The sequence below is a fragment of the Sarcophilus harrisii genome, chromosome X (assembly GCF_902635505.1).
Source record: "Sarcophilus harrisii chromosome X, mSarHar1.11, whole genome shotgun sequence".
In the NCBI taxonomy this organism is placed as follows: Eukaryota; Metazoa; Chordata; class Mammalia; order Dasyuromorphia; family Dasyuridae; genus Sarcophilus; species Sarcophilus harrisii.
This window is the reverse complement of record NC_045432.1, coordinates 56,273,180-56,289,378: the sequence shown is the minus strand read 5'-3', so window position 1 is coordinate 56,289,378 and position 16,199 is coordinate 56,273,180. Positions and strand designations below refer to the sequence as shown.

At 38.6% G+C, this 16,199-nt stretch overlaps 1 protein-coding gene across 1 annotated transcript in view; it reads right to left on the bottom strand.

Moving 5' to 3' along the window:
* Positions 1-835: 835 nt before the first annotated feature.
* The window catches only part of ATP7A (ATPase copper transporting alpha), a 119,199-nt gene continuing 103,835 nt past the window's right edge, over positions 836-16,199 (bottom strand). Inside the window, exons 15-23 of the mRNA XM_031944667.1 lie at positions 14,738-14,932; positions 13,369-13,551; positions 12,242-12,455; positions 11,702-11,839; positions 10,701-10,843; positions 9,399-9,602; positions 7,104-7,221; positions 5,507-5,609; positions 836-4,391 (exon numbers count right to left, since the gene is read on the bottom strand). Coding sequence (XP_031800527.1) covers positions 4,115-4,391; positions 5,507-5,609; positions 7,104-7,221; positions 9,399-9,602; positions 10,701-10,843; positions 11,702-11,839; positions 12,242-12,455; positions 13,369-13,551; positions 14,738-14,932 — 1,575 coding nt within the window. The 3' untranslated portion in view covers positions 836-4,114. The remainder of the gene's footprint in view (positions 4,392-5,506; positions 5,610-7,103; positions 7,222-9,398; positions 9,603-10,700; positions 10,844-11,701; positions 11,840-12,241; positions 12,456-13,368; positions 13,552-14,737; positions 14,933-16,199) is intronic.

Below are 16,199 nucleotides of genomic sequence, written 5' to 3'. Positions count from 1 at the left end.
CAATGAAGGATCTTTGGTTTTCTCAAAATGGAGAACTTTTAGTGTGGGAACTCCTTCCACCCAGGTAGCTTGCAACTCTTTTACATTTGAGTAGATAGGTTCTAGGGGTTGCCTGTTACATTGCTAAGTTACTTAACTTGGCCAGAGTCACACAGCTAATCCAAGTCAGAGGAAGGACAAGGAATACAATCCTTCTTTTTCTGAGTCCAGCACCCCCTTCCACAATGCTATACTTCCATGGGCACTGGAAATACTTAATGTTTGCATATGAGAATTCAAGAACCCAGACAGTATTAAAGATTCATCAGCTTATTCACTGAGTTGAAATCCCACACGACACTCAAAAGTAACTAGACTCTTAGTACCAGTAATGGGGTATGTGGACATAGAGCAAGGGCAGCATGGCCTAATGGGAATTTGATTTGAAGCTGAAAGAACAAGATTAGATTTGTAACATGAAGTAACTAGTCATGTAAGCTGTGAAAGGCACTTTTCTCTGAATCACTATTTTCTCACGTATAAAATGTTGATAATAATAAGACTTGTATTCTCTATATCAAAGGACTGTTGTGAAAAAATAAAAGAAAAAACTTAGATAATACTCGATGTTGTGCAATTTATCTTTAAAAGAAGACCAAAGAAATCCAAAAGACCATCTTACAGAGCAACATCTGCCTTTACAGCTGTCAAGAGCAATATTTCACTAATACCTATAAATGTAACCCCAACCCTAGAGTGACCCTAGCTTTTAGGGAATAGGGCCCTCCCAATGTTACGTGTACTCACAGCTACTGGTGATGGTGGAAACATTTCACAAAAGAGACACTGAAAAATATCTCGGGACAACACTGTAATTACAAAGTTGAAGGCACATCCTTGGCAGAAATATGTTCAATTACATGCATATGGAAAAAACAGAGCAAAGAGAGCAAATGAGCTACACAACAATATGAGAGATAGGCATTGCACAACACTGTCCAATGAAGGATTGAAGAGTAAACAAATCACGAATATTTTTCACTTATAGAGGATGACAAAATACAGTAAAATAAATATTAAGAAAAATAATCAATCTAATACAAGCTATTAAACGACAAGTAATTAAAGTTGATTTCCCATAACAACTTTAAACCCTTTGATTGCAAGCTGTTTCATCACAAAAAGTGTACAGAAACGGTCATACAAGTATACTACTAGAAACATTTCATCTAGTGCTATTTCAACCATTCTGTACATGTGAACCGAAGAACTTTATGAAATAAAATCATTTATTCACAAAGCAGCATGTTTAACTTTCTAAGAGGTTTACACTAAATCACAATACACATCGTCTGGGATGGGAGGTGAGGAAGACAGTCTTGTTTTCACAACAGATAGCCACACTTCCTCAGTCTGTTCTACAACACGAAACACATTAGGTAGATTGTAGGCCTCTAATTCCAAAGGCCTCCCAAGTCATTTCAGACAAGAAGCACCTCATATTCCAGTCTACAAAAGGGCACTTGTTATCCTCAGACTCTAAATGCACAGTCTGGTGAATGGATGCAGGAAATAGAACAAATAATTTCAAATATCAGAAACAAATAGAAATCCATTTGAATTTTGAATATATATATTTGTTCTTACAACTCTTGCTATAAACTGTCCGGGGGTCCTCAAACTACAGCCCGTGGGCCAGATGCAGCAGCTGAGGACGTTTATCCCCCTCACCCAGCGCTATGAAGTATCTTTATTTAAAGGTCCACAAAACAAAGTTTTTGTTTTTACTATAGTCCGGCCCTCCAACAGTCTGAGGGACAGTGAACTGGCCTCCTATTTAAAAAGTCTGAGGACCCCTGCTGTAAGAAATATTTTTGTTTCCCTCCACAACCCAATCTGAAGCCAATGGACCCTTGACTTGCAAAAGAGACCTATGGAAGAGAACCAAAATGTGGCTGCAGATGTAAAGCAAGACAGTCCTGAACAAAATGTTTTCTGTTCCCATAATAAAGTCATGATTTTGAAATTATGACAATTGCTCTTTCCCAGGACAGCAAACGTGGCCACCAACCCAGAGTGCAGCCATTGGTGCCAAAAGAATTTCATAAACAAAGATAGCTTTGGAAATAATAACTGGCTATGACCAAATCCCTTCAAGAAAGAGATTGCTTCCTTTGAAAAATTTTGATTCTGGAGTGCGTAAGAAACAATATTTTATATTTGCCACCTTTTCTGCTTCTCCCTAGAAGCAATCTCTGGAAATAAAGGATGGCAGAAAAACCTACTGAAATTAGGGAAAGAAACTTTACAACTAAACCTGGATATATAGAATACAGCATCAGGAGGAGGCTACAATAAGAGTTGAGACACACAAACTCCTTCATCTTTCCCTAAAATGAATTTGCCTTTCTAAACTAACAGAACCTTCATAGAAAGTTTCAGCTGTGTCTGTCTTTTGATCAGAAGATACAAATTAGACTTCCTCTGAATCCAGAAAGATACCATTAAATGACAGATGAGAGATCTTGTTTTGTGTGGGGAAGGGGAGAGGGAGTGAGAAAGAACAAATGATATTTCCCCTTTAGGCTGTTCTACTAGGTTGCCTGAGCAATATGATCTCCCTCAAGATTTTTAAATAATGAGATCAGAAAACCAAGCATTTGCTTATGAATCTTCTAACGGGTAGTCTCTACAAAGACAGGATCCTGCAAATAACAGGCACACAAGTAGTTATACCAGTGGAAACCTTGGGACCCATTTCCTCTTTCCCAACCATGTAACAGAGGAATTACTAAGTCCACATGGCAGAGGAAAGAAACCTTTAAATCTACTAGTTGCATTAAACAATTGAGTAGAAACATCTCAAACTAGAGGGAAAGAGTATACAGTTTGTTAATAAGTATAACTCTAGGTAAAGACTAATTTCTACATTTCAATTCATAGAAAAATGATTTTTTAAAACAAAACCAATTTTACGCTATTGGCATTCATTTAAAATAACTTGGAAAGGTTACCTAAAGTACTAAAAGATATTTAATAATCTATCAAATGATAAATACTAATATATACTAAGAACTAGAGTACTTTTCCCTAAAAACCTCAAGGTATAGGAATGATATATATATATATATATTTTTTTTTTATATACATATATATGTTTTTAAATAAGGTAGTGTTAATCTGTGGGAAAATTCAGTGAAGACGAGGCTAAAACAGATGCTGGTAATAGTGATTTTATTGAGAGTGGCTCCTTGGAACTGATCTCAGTATGATCCATGAATCACATTTGTACAGGGTTATGTTAAAATTGAAGTCAGAACTAACTAATATCTTTGGAAAAATCGAAGTGTGGGAGTGTGGTGAGACAAAAAACCTTCAACGTCCTTTTGGTTCCTTCACCCCAAAGGGCCAGGAAGGCAAGAGAGAACTAGTTTAAAAAAAAAATAGGCCATCGGTTCTATTAACCCAACCTGAGCAAACCTGACCCAATCCAACCTAGTCCAGTTCACTTGAGAAAGAGAAAAGCTCTATCTCACCAAGAGCTAGGTGCTAACAGCTTAGAAGGTAAAGATTCTCGGAGAAAAGTTGCAATAAGGCATGACGTGTCACATGAATGGCTTCAAGTGCTTTTCTTCCTCTCTCCTGCCTAATTTCCCAAGCCTTGACTTTAGCTGTGAGTCATTATTTCTGCCATTGCAAGGAGGCAAGTTATATGACCAACAAAGCAACTTTCAGCCACATCCCTTCAGCGCCCATCTCCTGAAAGACGTATTCTTCCTAAGCTGTTAATAGGGACTGGGTTGGTTTTTTCTTTTTTGGGGGTGGGGTGGGGAAGGAAGGGGGGTCTCATCAAATTCCCAAACCATCTGACCAGTGAGTTAACAGCAATACTTGGAGGCTTATATGAGTCTCCATTGCTGCTCTACTTTCTCAGGTTAAAAAAAAAATACTGAACATCATTGAAACCAGACACAAATAGCTTGAAAGTTGGTATGCTAAAAAAAAATACTTTCACAAGACAAACATCCCCTTCCCCAAATGTCTTAGAACACAAGACCAACTCCAAATTCTAGCAACACGAATTTTGAACAGATTACATCCATGAGGTCTGGCCAGAAGCAGTGGCTGGGCTTTTTCACAATGAGGTGTCGTCATCATCCCGGAAATCTCCAACCAGCAGTGAGTGCTTGTCTGGTTCACTCAGAACAATGCTGTTCAGGGAACGCTTATCTGAGAGCAAGGAGTTAATTGATGCTCTGCTGTAATTGATTAACTGGTCCAGCAAACCTAGTTTGGGAGAGTCTCTGGAGATGTCATCAAGGCCGATGTGAACGCTCACTTCTGAAGGACTCTTCCGGCCTACCTGGTAGTGAGGTCGCAGTTCATACTTCTCATAAGTAGGTTTCTTATAACTAGAAATACAGAAAGGCACAACTTAGTTGAAAATACTGGAATAAATAAATGTAGAGGGAAGAAATGTCACAGTAATATACAGCTGAGCCACATACAGATTTATACAGTAATAAAAAGTGTATGCTGTGGGGAAGTCACAGGTATCTTCTGAAGGTTCATTTTTTACATTAGAGCAGGGGTCCTCAAACTATGGCCCGCAGGCCAGATGCAGCAGCCAAGGACGTTTATCACTCTCACCCAGGGCTATGAAGTTTCTTTATTTAAAGGCCCACAAAACAAAGTTTTTGTTTTTACTATAGTCTGGCCCTCCAACAGTCTGAGGGACAGTGAACTGGCCCCCTATTTAAAAAGTCTGAGGATCCCTGAGTTAGAGGAACAGTTCAGAACTTGTTTCTATGCTTCCATTAAAATGGCAGGGAAAGGAAGGACAAAGCCGTTGCCATATTTCATGCCCTTCTGGATCCTCAGCATCTGGACCCACAATTTGCAAATTTCAGGCTACCAAAGTAGATGCTCTGCTCAACTGATGTGGCACTAAAAGTTCCAGCTCTTTTTTCCCCCAAGTTCCTTATTTTCGGCAAAGTAGATATGATAGAAAGATATTGTGAACAAGACAAAAAAGAAACCGAGATGCACTCTTAGAGGAACGTCTCTTGGAAGTCACTGCAAGGGAGGGAGCTTAGAGAATTCAGGTTTTAAAGCTGATGATAGGAAGCTTGCCACCATTACAATGGAAAATTCTATTTCCTGTGAATTTTAGTCATGAGAAGGAAGGGATTGCCCCCTGCCTCACTGCCAGTGATTGCTATATATTAGCTACCTGCAAGGACAATTATGGGCTCCCTTTTAATACCAACAATAAGAACTTATGGTTTCAGTTTCAAAACCTAGTAAGACAGCCTAGTAATTATGGTTTTAAGGCAGAGGCTCATGCACTTGTTAATAACTATATTTCAATATAACTTATTTCCTTTGGAATCTTGTATATTATATTATATTTGTTTGAAAATATTATTCTGAGAAGTGGCCCATAGGCTTCATCCGACTTCCAAAAGGGTTTATGACACACAAAACGGTATAGGGAAAACATGTTTGGTCACACTGCCACACTTACAGTTTGAGCAACAATGAAGAAAGCACCACCGAAACTGATGAGGCAGCCATGGCAGCTGATCCCATCCAAGGTTGCAAAACCAAACCAATGGGCAGGAAGACACCTAGAAAGTAAACATGGCCTTGAGTCAGGGCTTTTTTCTTTCTTAGAGCTGCTAAGATGTTTCCAACAAGCAAAGTGACTTGTCTCCCTCTTCACAGGATAGTTAAGGGTTGTCCCTCAGCTCTCTATATGGGACTACATTAACCTCATCTTCTTCTAGCTGCCTCTAATATATTCTCTTGCTTCCCCAAGAGCATAAGCAGAGACATTTGTCATATGTTTGCCCCCGCAGAACCTAGTATAATGCTCTACTTATGGTAGATAATACAGCAAGGAATTGTTGTTGGAAATAGTACAATTTAAAGGAAACACTATGAAGGATAACTTAATGGTTTCCTAAGTGTTCAGCCAAATGAGTTAAATTCTCCTAAACTGTAGCATCAAGGAAGAGAAGAAATGATACATGCAGTCACCTCCTAATACTTGATTACTATTGGGATTTAGGATCATAGCTTGGTCTTATACTGGAGGGAGGAGGATATTCTCTGGCATTCCATCACTAATTTGGAATTCCCTTCTGTTGAGTGTTTGACTGGAACTAGTAGAACTCCTTAGGCTAAAGTTCAAAGCTTCCTAGGAGATCCCACCTTGGGATGTCTCCAACTTCACATCTTGTTACTACAAGTCCTCCTGTGCTTAGCTAATCTGCCACAAATTCTCTAGTTTTGACATCCATAACCTTCTTCATGCTATTCCCCTAACTAGATATTTTTGCCTCCTATAGTCCAAGTCCCTTCAATCGGTTAACATATTTATTGAGTTTCAACTATGTGCTCAACATGTCAAGTGAGGGAGAGAGGTGGTATAATAGAAATGTGAAGGCAGTTTCTGATCTCAGTAAACATTTATTAAGTACCTACTATGTACCAGACACTGAGCTAAGCTTTCAAAGAGCTTATAATCTAGTGAGAAAATGAGAAACAAATTCCTCATCTCCCTCAATCCTTGAATCAAAGCTCACCTTCTCCAGGAAGTTGTTTTTTTTTTTTTTTTCCTAATTAATCCCATTTAGAGATTACATTCCTAAAACATTCTAGGTTTTGTACCTGTTGGGTGAACTGGTCTGTAAGGAATTGCATGTACTTTTTTATTTTCACTTTGTCTTTCCGAATGGAGAACGTGAAGTCACAGACAATATATATGGTCTACCTGCTTCCTCAGACTGTAATAAAAGACCCTATACACAGTAGACATTTAAATGCTTATTAATAAGTTCTATTTCACTGGTCTTGGGCTTTCTTATTTTTGTGTCTTATAGCTATCTGGGTACCCTTTTGAAGCAATTTGTCTAAAGGGAAGGAGCCCCATATGTTCTTCGTTCCTAAAATGGTAATTTTTTTCTAGAAATGATTGGTTTTGTCGAATAATCTACCACATCAGAAACTCAACCAATAACCATATCCTGAAAATCATTCTAGAAATCTAAACTCCTTCCCTGAAGAAAACTGGAATGACTTCTGAGGAATAAAAACAGTGGTTGTTGAATGTTTCGTACCAGCAGCTATTGGGATTCCAAGCAGATTATAAATCAGAGCGAAGACAAAATTTATTCGAATTCTTTTGACGGTCTTCCTTGATAAGTCAATACTTGCTACCACATCCAGAAGATCATTCTGAAAATAAAAGTATTTGGCACATGAAGAAGAGCATCAAGCTTTACTTATAACTGTCAAGTTTGGTTTCCACACAAATGGAAAATGATGACTCCCTCATGATAAGATCATTTATTACAAATTTGACAGCCAGCTTTAGAAATGCAAACTAGGTTTTTAGAAAATTTTCTGAAACTTTAGTAAACTTTCCCAAAACTTCCTTAGGTTTATGCCTTGTTATGTAGGGCCAATCCCATTACAGCAAGTTTCAAATAATTTTGTTTTGGAATAGTGGATTTTTTTTTACAAGTAAACCTTTGCAATTTGTAGGATATGAGGACAAAACAAAATAAAACATTTCACCAAAAATGGGCAAAAGGAGATTAAAGACAGAAAATTTTTACCCCAAGGTTTTTATGGCAGCAAAAAACCCCCCAAAATAAAGTAGTTACTTATCAAATGGAGAGTGACTGAATAAATTATAGTATATGAGTATAATATAATATTTTGCTATAAGATACAATGAAGAGCTCAGAGCAATGTAATAAGACTTGGATGAACTGTTCCAGCTCCAAGTATGTGGAATCAGAAGAATAATATATATATATAGTGATTACCATAATAAACAAGACAACATTAAAAGATAGTTGAACTCTGATGAATTGTAGTAAATAATCTTAGTCTTGGGAAATTTATGATTCAACATACAAGTTCCTCCTCCGAGCAGAAAATTGGGAGATTATAGATGACAAATATGGTATATACACTGTCAGGTGGCCAGCCGATAACAATTATTTAAGTGAATCCTACATGCCAGGCACTGTGCTAGGTACTGGGGATGCTAAAAAACAAACAAACAGCATAGAGCAGTTCTTGCTGTCAAGGAACTCCCAGTCTAATGGAAGAAACATCATTCAAACAAGTACTGTCAGAATCTATATACACAAGAAAAAAAATCTATACACACATATGATAAATTGGAGATAATCAACAAAGAGAGGAAATGAGGGTTAAGTGGGACCAATAAAGAGTTCTCACAGAAGGTGGGATTTGAGTTAGGACTTGAAGGAAGCCAGGGAAGCTGAGGAAGAGGAGCATTTCAGGGGTAAGAGACAGCCATGGGAAATCCCAGAGTTGGGAGATGGAACAGTAGGAAGGCAAGTCTCACTGGATTGCAGGATATGAAGGGAGCAAAGTTGTAAGAAGGCTGGTAAAATAGGAGAAAGCCACGTAGTGAACGGCCTTGAACGCCAAAAAGAGAATCTTATATTTGACATTGGAGATGACAAAGAGCCACTGGAGTTTATTGAATATGAATGGGATATGGTCAGATCTGAACTTGAGAAAAATTAATTTGACAATGGAGTAGAAGACATTGTCACATCTGGTTGCTGTGTCTACCAGTTTTGCTTAAATATTTTTCCTGGTTTCAAAAGAGGGTTTGATAGGGTGGGGTAACAACTATGGTATGAATAAAAAGGTATGAACAAAACTTTTAAAAAATATATTTAAAAGAGAGACGAGCAAGTGACAAGAAGCCATCGTATTTCCCCTACATATCTATCACCCAATAGTCTATACTGAAGTTTATGTTGACAACGAACAGGAACAAATGTTGGACTATAGATGTGCTATAACTGCCAAACATGGAAGCTTCATGAACTCCTGGTATGTTTGTAGGAAGGAGCAAGGTATTTTACCTTCTATCTAATTCATTTTTTTCATTAAATTGGAGAAATGTAGGAGAATAATTAGTAAGCTCATCCCAAAGCCCTGACCCTGAAATGCTCATGCTCACCATTCCAATGCTAGGCAGCACAAAAGTACAATGATGATATAATAATACCAATAACAATAATAACACCTGACATTCATGTAGTGCTTTAAGATTTGCAAAGCACTTTACAATATGCTATTTCATTTAACAAAATCATTAGGAAGATAGTACTATTTTTATCCCAATTTTAAAGGTAAGGAAACTGAGACTCAGGGAGGCCTTGTGACTTGATCAGAGTTGCCTAGCTACTTCATCATCGTGATGGGATCCAAATTCAGGTTCTCCTGACCCCAAGCCCAGCATGGGATCAAGTACATGAACTATCTCAACAGGGAAGTAGCTGGATTTCTCAACATCTTTGCTGAGGCAGCTACTAATTTGATGAGTTGGCTTTCCACAAAGGACCAGCCACATGACTTACCCTTATTAGAACCACATCAGCAGCTTCAATGGCTACATCTGTTCCAGTGCCAATAGCAATCCCAACATTTGCCATAGCAAGTGCTGGGGAGTCATTGATCCCATCTCCCACCATTGCGACACGCTTCCCTTCCTCTTGCAGCTGCTTCACCTTAGCAACCTTATGGGAAGGAAGGACTTCAGCAAAAACTTTTTTAATGCCCACCTAGAGAAAGAAAAAAAACCAATTCAATTCAAGATCTGCTTCTTTAATTCAATCAATTTAATGCAATGTCTAGTTCAGGATTCAAGGATAACTCAAGATAGAGAGGACCAATTAAGTGGTTTAGACAATAAATGCCCTCGGAGGTTTAGAAAAAGGAGGGATCCATGTGAGCCACAGTGTTTGTGGGTATGTTCACAGAGGAAGAGGAGCTTTAAAAAGGCACTGCAGAGGGAGGAGAGAATAATCTGGAGAGGGGAAAAACAGAAGGAGAGAGGAGAAGCTAGTCTTGAAAACAGGGTAAGAGCTCTAGAAAAACAGTAGAGATAGAAATGATTCCAGTACTTTATGGAAGATACTTAGGATAAGACAGTCTTGTTTCATCATCACAAAATCCTTGACAAATTAGCACTATTTTTAGCCTCAATTTTTTTGGTTGGTGGTTCAGTCACTTTTTTAGTTGTGTTCAACTCTCCACATGGGGTTTTCTTGTCAAAGATAGTGGAGTGGTTTACTTCTCCTTCAGCTCATTTTACAAATGAAGAACTGAGGCAAACAGGATTAAGTGACTTGCCCAGGATCACACAGCTAGTAATTGTCTGAGGCCAGATTTGAACTCAGGAAGAAGAGTCTTCCTAACTCCAGGTCTTACAATCTGTTCTCTACACCACCTAGTTACCCCATTTTATTTTATTTTATTTATTTCATTTTTTCCCTCCCACCACAAACATTTAAACCTCAAAGAACTCCATCATGGCTAAACATTGGGGGTTTCACGGGTTGTGGTTCCAGTTTTATCAAACACCACTACCTTTACCTGCAAAAGTCATGACATTTCTTGATACTCCTTAACATTAATTTCCATTGATTTATGTTGTTCTAAGAGCTGTTCCACAACTGCTAAGATATTATTAGCCTATTCTGCAGGTTTCTCTCCCTTTGGCTAGGGAGGACACCAAAAGCAGCTCATGCTGCTTGGTAGCTATGGGACTAATAGCTAGTAGGGAATAAAAAAGGGAGAGATACAGCTGAAGATTCGCCTTCTTGTTTGGGTTCCCCCGTCCCCTTTCCCTCCCTGAAACAAAATCACGTGCAACTCACCTGGGAGGCAATAGACCTAGCAGTTTTACTGTTGTCTCCAGTCATCAAAACGACTTCTAAGCCCATCGATTTCAGCGTGTGGACAGCCAGCTCTGCTTCAGGTTTCACTGTGTCAGCAATGGCTAGCAGCCCACACAACATACCTAATACAGTGACCGAGGACAAAATATACTTGGCTTACTTAGAGCATAACCAACACAAAGCAATGTTCTGCCTACCGTCCACAAACCCACAGAAAACCAATGAATTCTAATCAAATGATGCCCCTCTTGATCAGGGCATAATAAGTCAAATGATTCTGGGTCACATACTGAAGTCTACAATGCAAAGCTAACAACCGACCTCCATTTTTGCTTTTGAAAACGTTGCTAAAAATAAAGGCGGGGCTTAGTGAAGAGGGTGGGGCACAGGAAATGAGAAAGGACAAAAAGATGGGTCATAAAAGGGCATCTCCTTTCTCTCAAACAGGCATTTGCTAATAGACCTAAACATATCAGTTAATTTAAAGATCCACATAAAGGACATTTCACATTAGACTGTGCAGATGAGCTGCTTAGGGGTCCATTTAAAAAGAGAAGGTAAAGTGGTATCGCACAGCTTTATCCCAGATCTAACATGATTATAATAAAATATTGCCTTCCATCTCACTATGAATGGCCAGAATAAATCTAAATATACCAATATTTCGTTTCTATTCTATTAGATATTACCACTAAATGTAGGACATAGAAGTACAGAACCGTCCAGGCAAAAGCAAATGAAGGAGAATTTAATTATGTGAAATATATTACCTTTTACCAGAACAACTGAATTATCACTAAATTGAAGCATGGCTTTTTTCTTTGCATTCAAAAGTTAGCTGGGACACACTTATTGCTGAATGCTTTTCCAAAGAAGAGTTCAGAAATATACACAGAGCAACTTAAGTAACCTTTAAATTATTCCTGATATTTCTGCATCAGAACACTAAGTTTCAGAGCAAAGCTGTAGAAAACTTTTACCATCAATGGCTACTAGCACAGCTGTCCGGCCTTTCCTCTCATGCTCAATCATTGCACTATCCACATCATTATTAATTACAAGACCATTTCTGTTCATCCATTCACGGTTCCCAATAAGAACTGTGTATTTCGAAGTACCTGAATGAAGAAAGCAAATTTTTTTAATATAATCTTCTGCTATTATTGCATGGCATTCTGATTATTTTTTGTTTTGTTTTCAGAAAAAGCATATATGGAGCAAAAAAATGAATGTTCTATTTTGGGATCATAAGTATTATAAACATAATTTATATGTAAACATTTAACATGTATGCAAATGGGTCAAAATACTTAAGAGAATTATTGGTGAGTCTATGCAATATATCAGATAATTTAGGTCTTAGCATATGGCTAAAACAGACTTAACTGTATGACAGTACATTGGCAATTTGGGAAAATAAGCTACAGTTAATTTGATTTGTGTTTCTAATCTTAAAAGGTTGCATAGTTTGCTATCTGCCCTCAAATGGTCTATAACTGGTACTAAAATCTATAACTTACTGAGTGAATGGGCATCAATAATCAAGGAAGAATGACCTGGCTGTCCATCATTTGCATCAAGTTCCATCAAGGATGAGTTTTTAAGATTATTTTCCTCGACTTGCCAGTCACTTTTATGGAGCAGGGGTTCAATGTTGGTTACTTTACAGCTAATGCCACAGCCTGGGACAACTTGGAAATCGGTGCAGGTACCCAAGGTTTCAGTGTCCAGTTCCTAACCAAAAAAATATAAAAACCAGAAGGATGTTTCCCCTTTGCAATGTCACAAGATCCTCAAGAAAGCTCACTGATGTTAATTGCCACTGATGGGACGTGCAATGTTTTTTCAAGAATGCAAGAACTAGAGGTTAAATCTCTCCTCCCATGTCATATGAGGAGTCAATGGAAAAAAATGACAGTGGACTTTGGAATTTTTTCTTCTCAATCTCATTAATAATTAATAATCCTTAATTATTTCGCGTTCTATTTTCAATAAAGGTCAGAGGAGAAGAAACAACAATGCCTCATTTATTTCTCTACCCTGGTAAGTTCCTTAAGAGTAGGAATTTTTCCATTTTTTCTCTTTGTCTCTCCACTACCTAATACGCAGTACCCGGCACACAGGAGGTGCTTAATAAATGTTTCTTGATTGATTAAAAACCAATGGAAACAAATCAGTTAGAGCACTCTCTATAATATGGTGCTGTGGTCATTAATGACTCCAAGATTTCTTTCATTCATTCAAATATTTCAGTGTTTACTATGTGCATGGGGTTACACTTGGTAGATACGTAAGATGGAGTCTTGCCCTCAGAGAGCTCACAGGCTGTTAATAATCTTTACTATTCCTAGGCTCTCAGGATCTCTTGTCTCGACTGCGTATTTTGGTTAAAAAGCATCTGGCTGGTCACAGTTAAAGAGTAAGGAGAAATAAAATGAAAAGAAAACAAATCAAGAAACATGCACACACAAAGAGCAGAAATAAGCCTTAATATGACTTACTACCTCATATGTTTCTTTCAGTTCATACAAATAATACAAATTCAGAATCAACGCTTCCAAGGTCATCCTATTTCATATATTGGGCTTCCTTTGCAAAGCCACTATATAAAGATCACTATATTAGAAAAACAAGGAAAATCTCGTACCTGTCTGCAGTATTTGGTCACTGCTGCTCCCAGTGGGTGCTCACTGTTACTTTCAGCAGTTCCCACAATAGCCAGGATCTTACTGCGTGATATTTTGCTACTTTCCACTAAAACTTTCAGCTGGTTCACTACTGGGGTTCCATGGGTTATGGTTCCAGTCTTATCAAACACCACTACCTTTACCTGCAAAAGTCAGATGACATTCCTTACCATCATCAATTTTGTAATATTGAGAAGGAGAGTTCCTTTTTTGGTAAAAACACTGTCTTCTTATGTATTTTTAAAAATGGCCTCCCTTTTATTACTTTTGGGAGAATGGGAAGGTAGGAGGAACTGAGAAAGGAGGAAGAGACAGAGATACAGTAAGTCAACTCTATTCCTCCCCCACTGCACTGTATATACCAGACTGTATAATTATGTTAATGAATGTACACGTGTATTAAACTTGAACTAATTAACTTGGCTCCTACAAACCCCAGGGTGTGCACGTGTAGAATTCAGGGACTTCATGAACTTGGGCAAGAAGAAAAGGGATGTCGCCGATTTAATGTAATCGATTTCCTTTGTAACTCTGCACATTTGACTTTATGTATTTAAAAATATGGCTCTGAAAAGGGACCCAGAGGCTTCTCAAGAAAGCCCAAAGGTCTAGGTCATAACAAAGGTAAAAAAGCCCTGTTCTAGACCTGCTCTAGAAGGGCAGACTGGCATTGAGTAAACAAAAGCTTGGTAAATAGAGATGGAGAACCAAGAACCAGCTTCACAGGCAGCCCAGGAGTTCCATGGAACCTCAAATTAGAAGCTTAGAAAAGCAATGGTGCTCAGGCAGCCCAGGGTAGAGGGGGAACAGAAGGCAACCACAACAACTAGAAAGAAGGCACTCCAATAGCAGAGTATGACTGAGTGGCTTGACCACTGTTCCAACTTTGTCCTAAGCAGGGCAAGATCTCCCAAATGTGCTTCAAGCTGTCCACCTGTATAGGGTTTATATACAGGTAGAGTTTATTCCCTCAGAATATCCTCACACTGGCAAGAATGTAGTTTCTCTATAATCAAAAACACAAGTCTGAGATTGTGTGATAGATGGCTTAACTTTAAGGAGAGGAACAACAGGAGATAACAGTCCTTCACACTTAGAAACCACTTCCATGTTATCCGTGCACTATTCCTAAAAGAGCCCTGTGAGGCAAGGAGAGCCAATATGATGATCCTCATCTGCTTGTAAGAGGAAACAGAGGCTCACAGAAGGGAGAAGCCCAGGAAAGAAGCTCAAACCAAGCACCATGTGGCAGTGAGCCTCCTGTGGAGATGATAGTATCATATTCTGGCCCATGCACAAGCCAGCTGGACATGCCTCCTTCTCACTTACCTTGTGGGCCATTTCAAGGGGTTCTCCACCTTTGATCAAGATGCCATTCTGAGCTCCTACTCCAGTGCCCACCATAACAGCAGTGGGAGTGGCTAAGCCCAGAGAACAGGGGCAGGCTATACACAGTACAGTGATAGAGGCTTGGAAAGCAAATCGAATTATCACTTCAGTCCGGGAGATGCTCTTGTTGTAGCCCTGGCAGAGAAAGAAGACCTTTTTGATTATTTCATTTTATAATACTGAATACAACAATGGGAAGGAACATTGCTTGGACACTAGAATCCTATCTATAATTTGGTTTCTACGCTTGACTACAAATACATACTTTTTTCATTATAAGAGAAAAATCCAGAGAGAAACATTTTTTTTCACTTTTGATTATAAATAAATCAAATTCAACTGTTAGCTTGACCATGCTCCTATATATAGAACTGCATTTTTACTATTGCCAAAGATGGAAAATTCCATGCTAAGGGCCAAAGAGAGCTTAATTCAATGTAATTTCATCTGCAACAGAGACAAACAATATTTTTGAGATTTCCATGGGAACCTACAAATGAACTATATCCTATAAGACAACATGCCATAGTCAAATGAACAATGGAGTTGAAAGTAAAAGGACAGAGAGCAGTGTCATGGAAAGCATGGTAGATTTGAATCAGAGGACCCAGGTTCAAATCCTCATTCTGCCACTTAAGCAACAGTGAGATCTTAGGCAGATCACTTCATTTCTGGTGGTCTTGACTGAGAGCAGAGACCACATCTTTGCCTTTTTTTGTGTGTTCCAGCACTTAATACAGTGCCTGGAACATAGGAAAAGCATAGGAGGTACTTGTTGACTGATTCAACAGGTCAGACTAAAGTACCTTTAATTTCCCTTTCAGCTCCAAATCTCTAATTCCAAGAAAATCCCTCCAGACCTAGTAATGGGAGCTGAGTTTCTCTCAGCACTCAGTGATCTTCAGAATGTGACTAAACAAATGACCTTTGGGGAAAATCCCGCAGAGACACTAAGCTTCCCTAAAATGCAATGGAAATTCCCTGATAAGAAAGAGCCTTCAAAATATGCCCCCCAAATTTTCCAAATATGTATCTGACCAGCCTGAGCCATTTAAAGAAATCTCTCTTCTTTCTAGATTCCACAAAATCTCAGTAGCTTAAGACAAATATATAGCCAACTCTTTCAATGTAGTCTGTTCAGGGACATGGCAGGATGCACCGAGGCCAATTCTCTCTAGACAGACATCATAAAGTAAGAGTCTCTTGTTCCTTTATAGCCATAGGGCTTTCAATAAACACTTGCTGACCCTGACTTACTTGTAAGTTACAAGCTACAGAATCATAGAATTTGAGAGATGTAAGGGACCCAACAAACCATCTCCTCAAACTTTCCTTTTACACGGGAGGGGAACTCAAGCACCTAAAGAGAAAGTGATTTTTCACATTAGGAGTACAGCCAGAT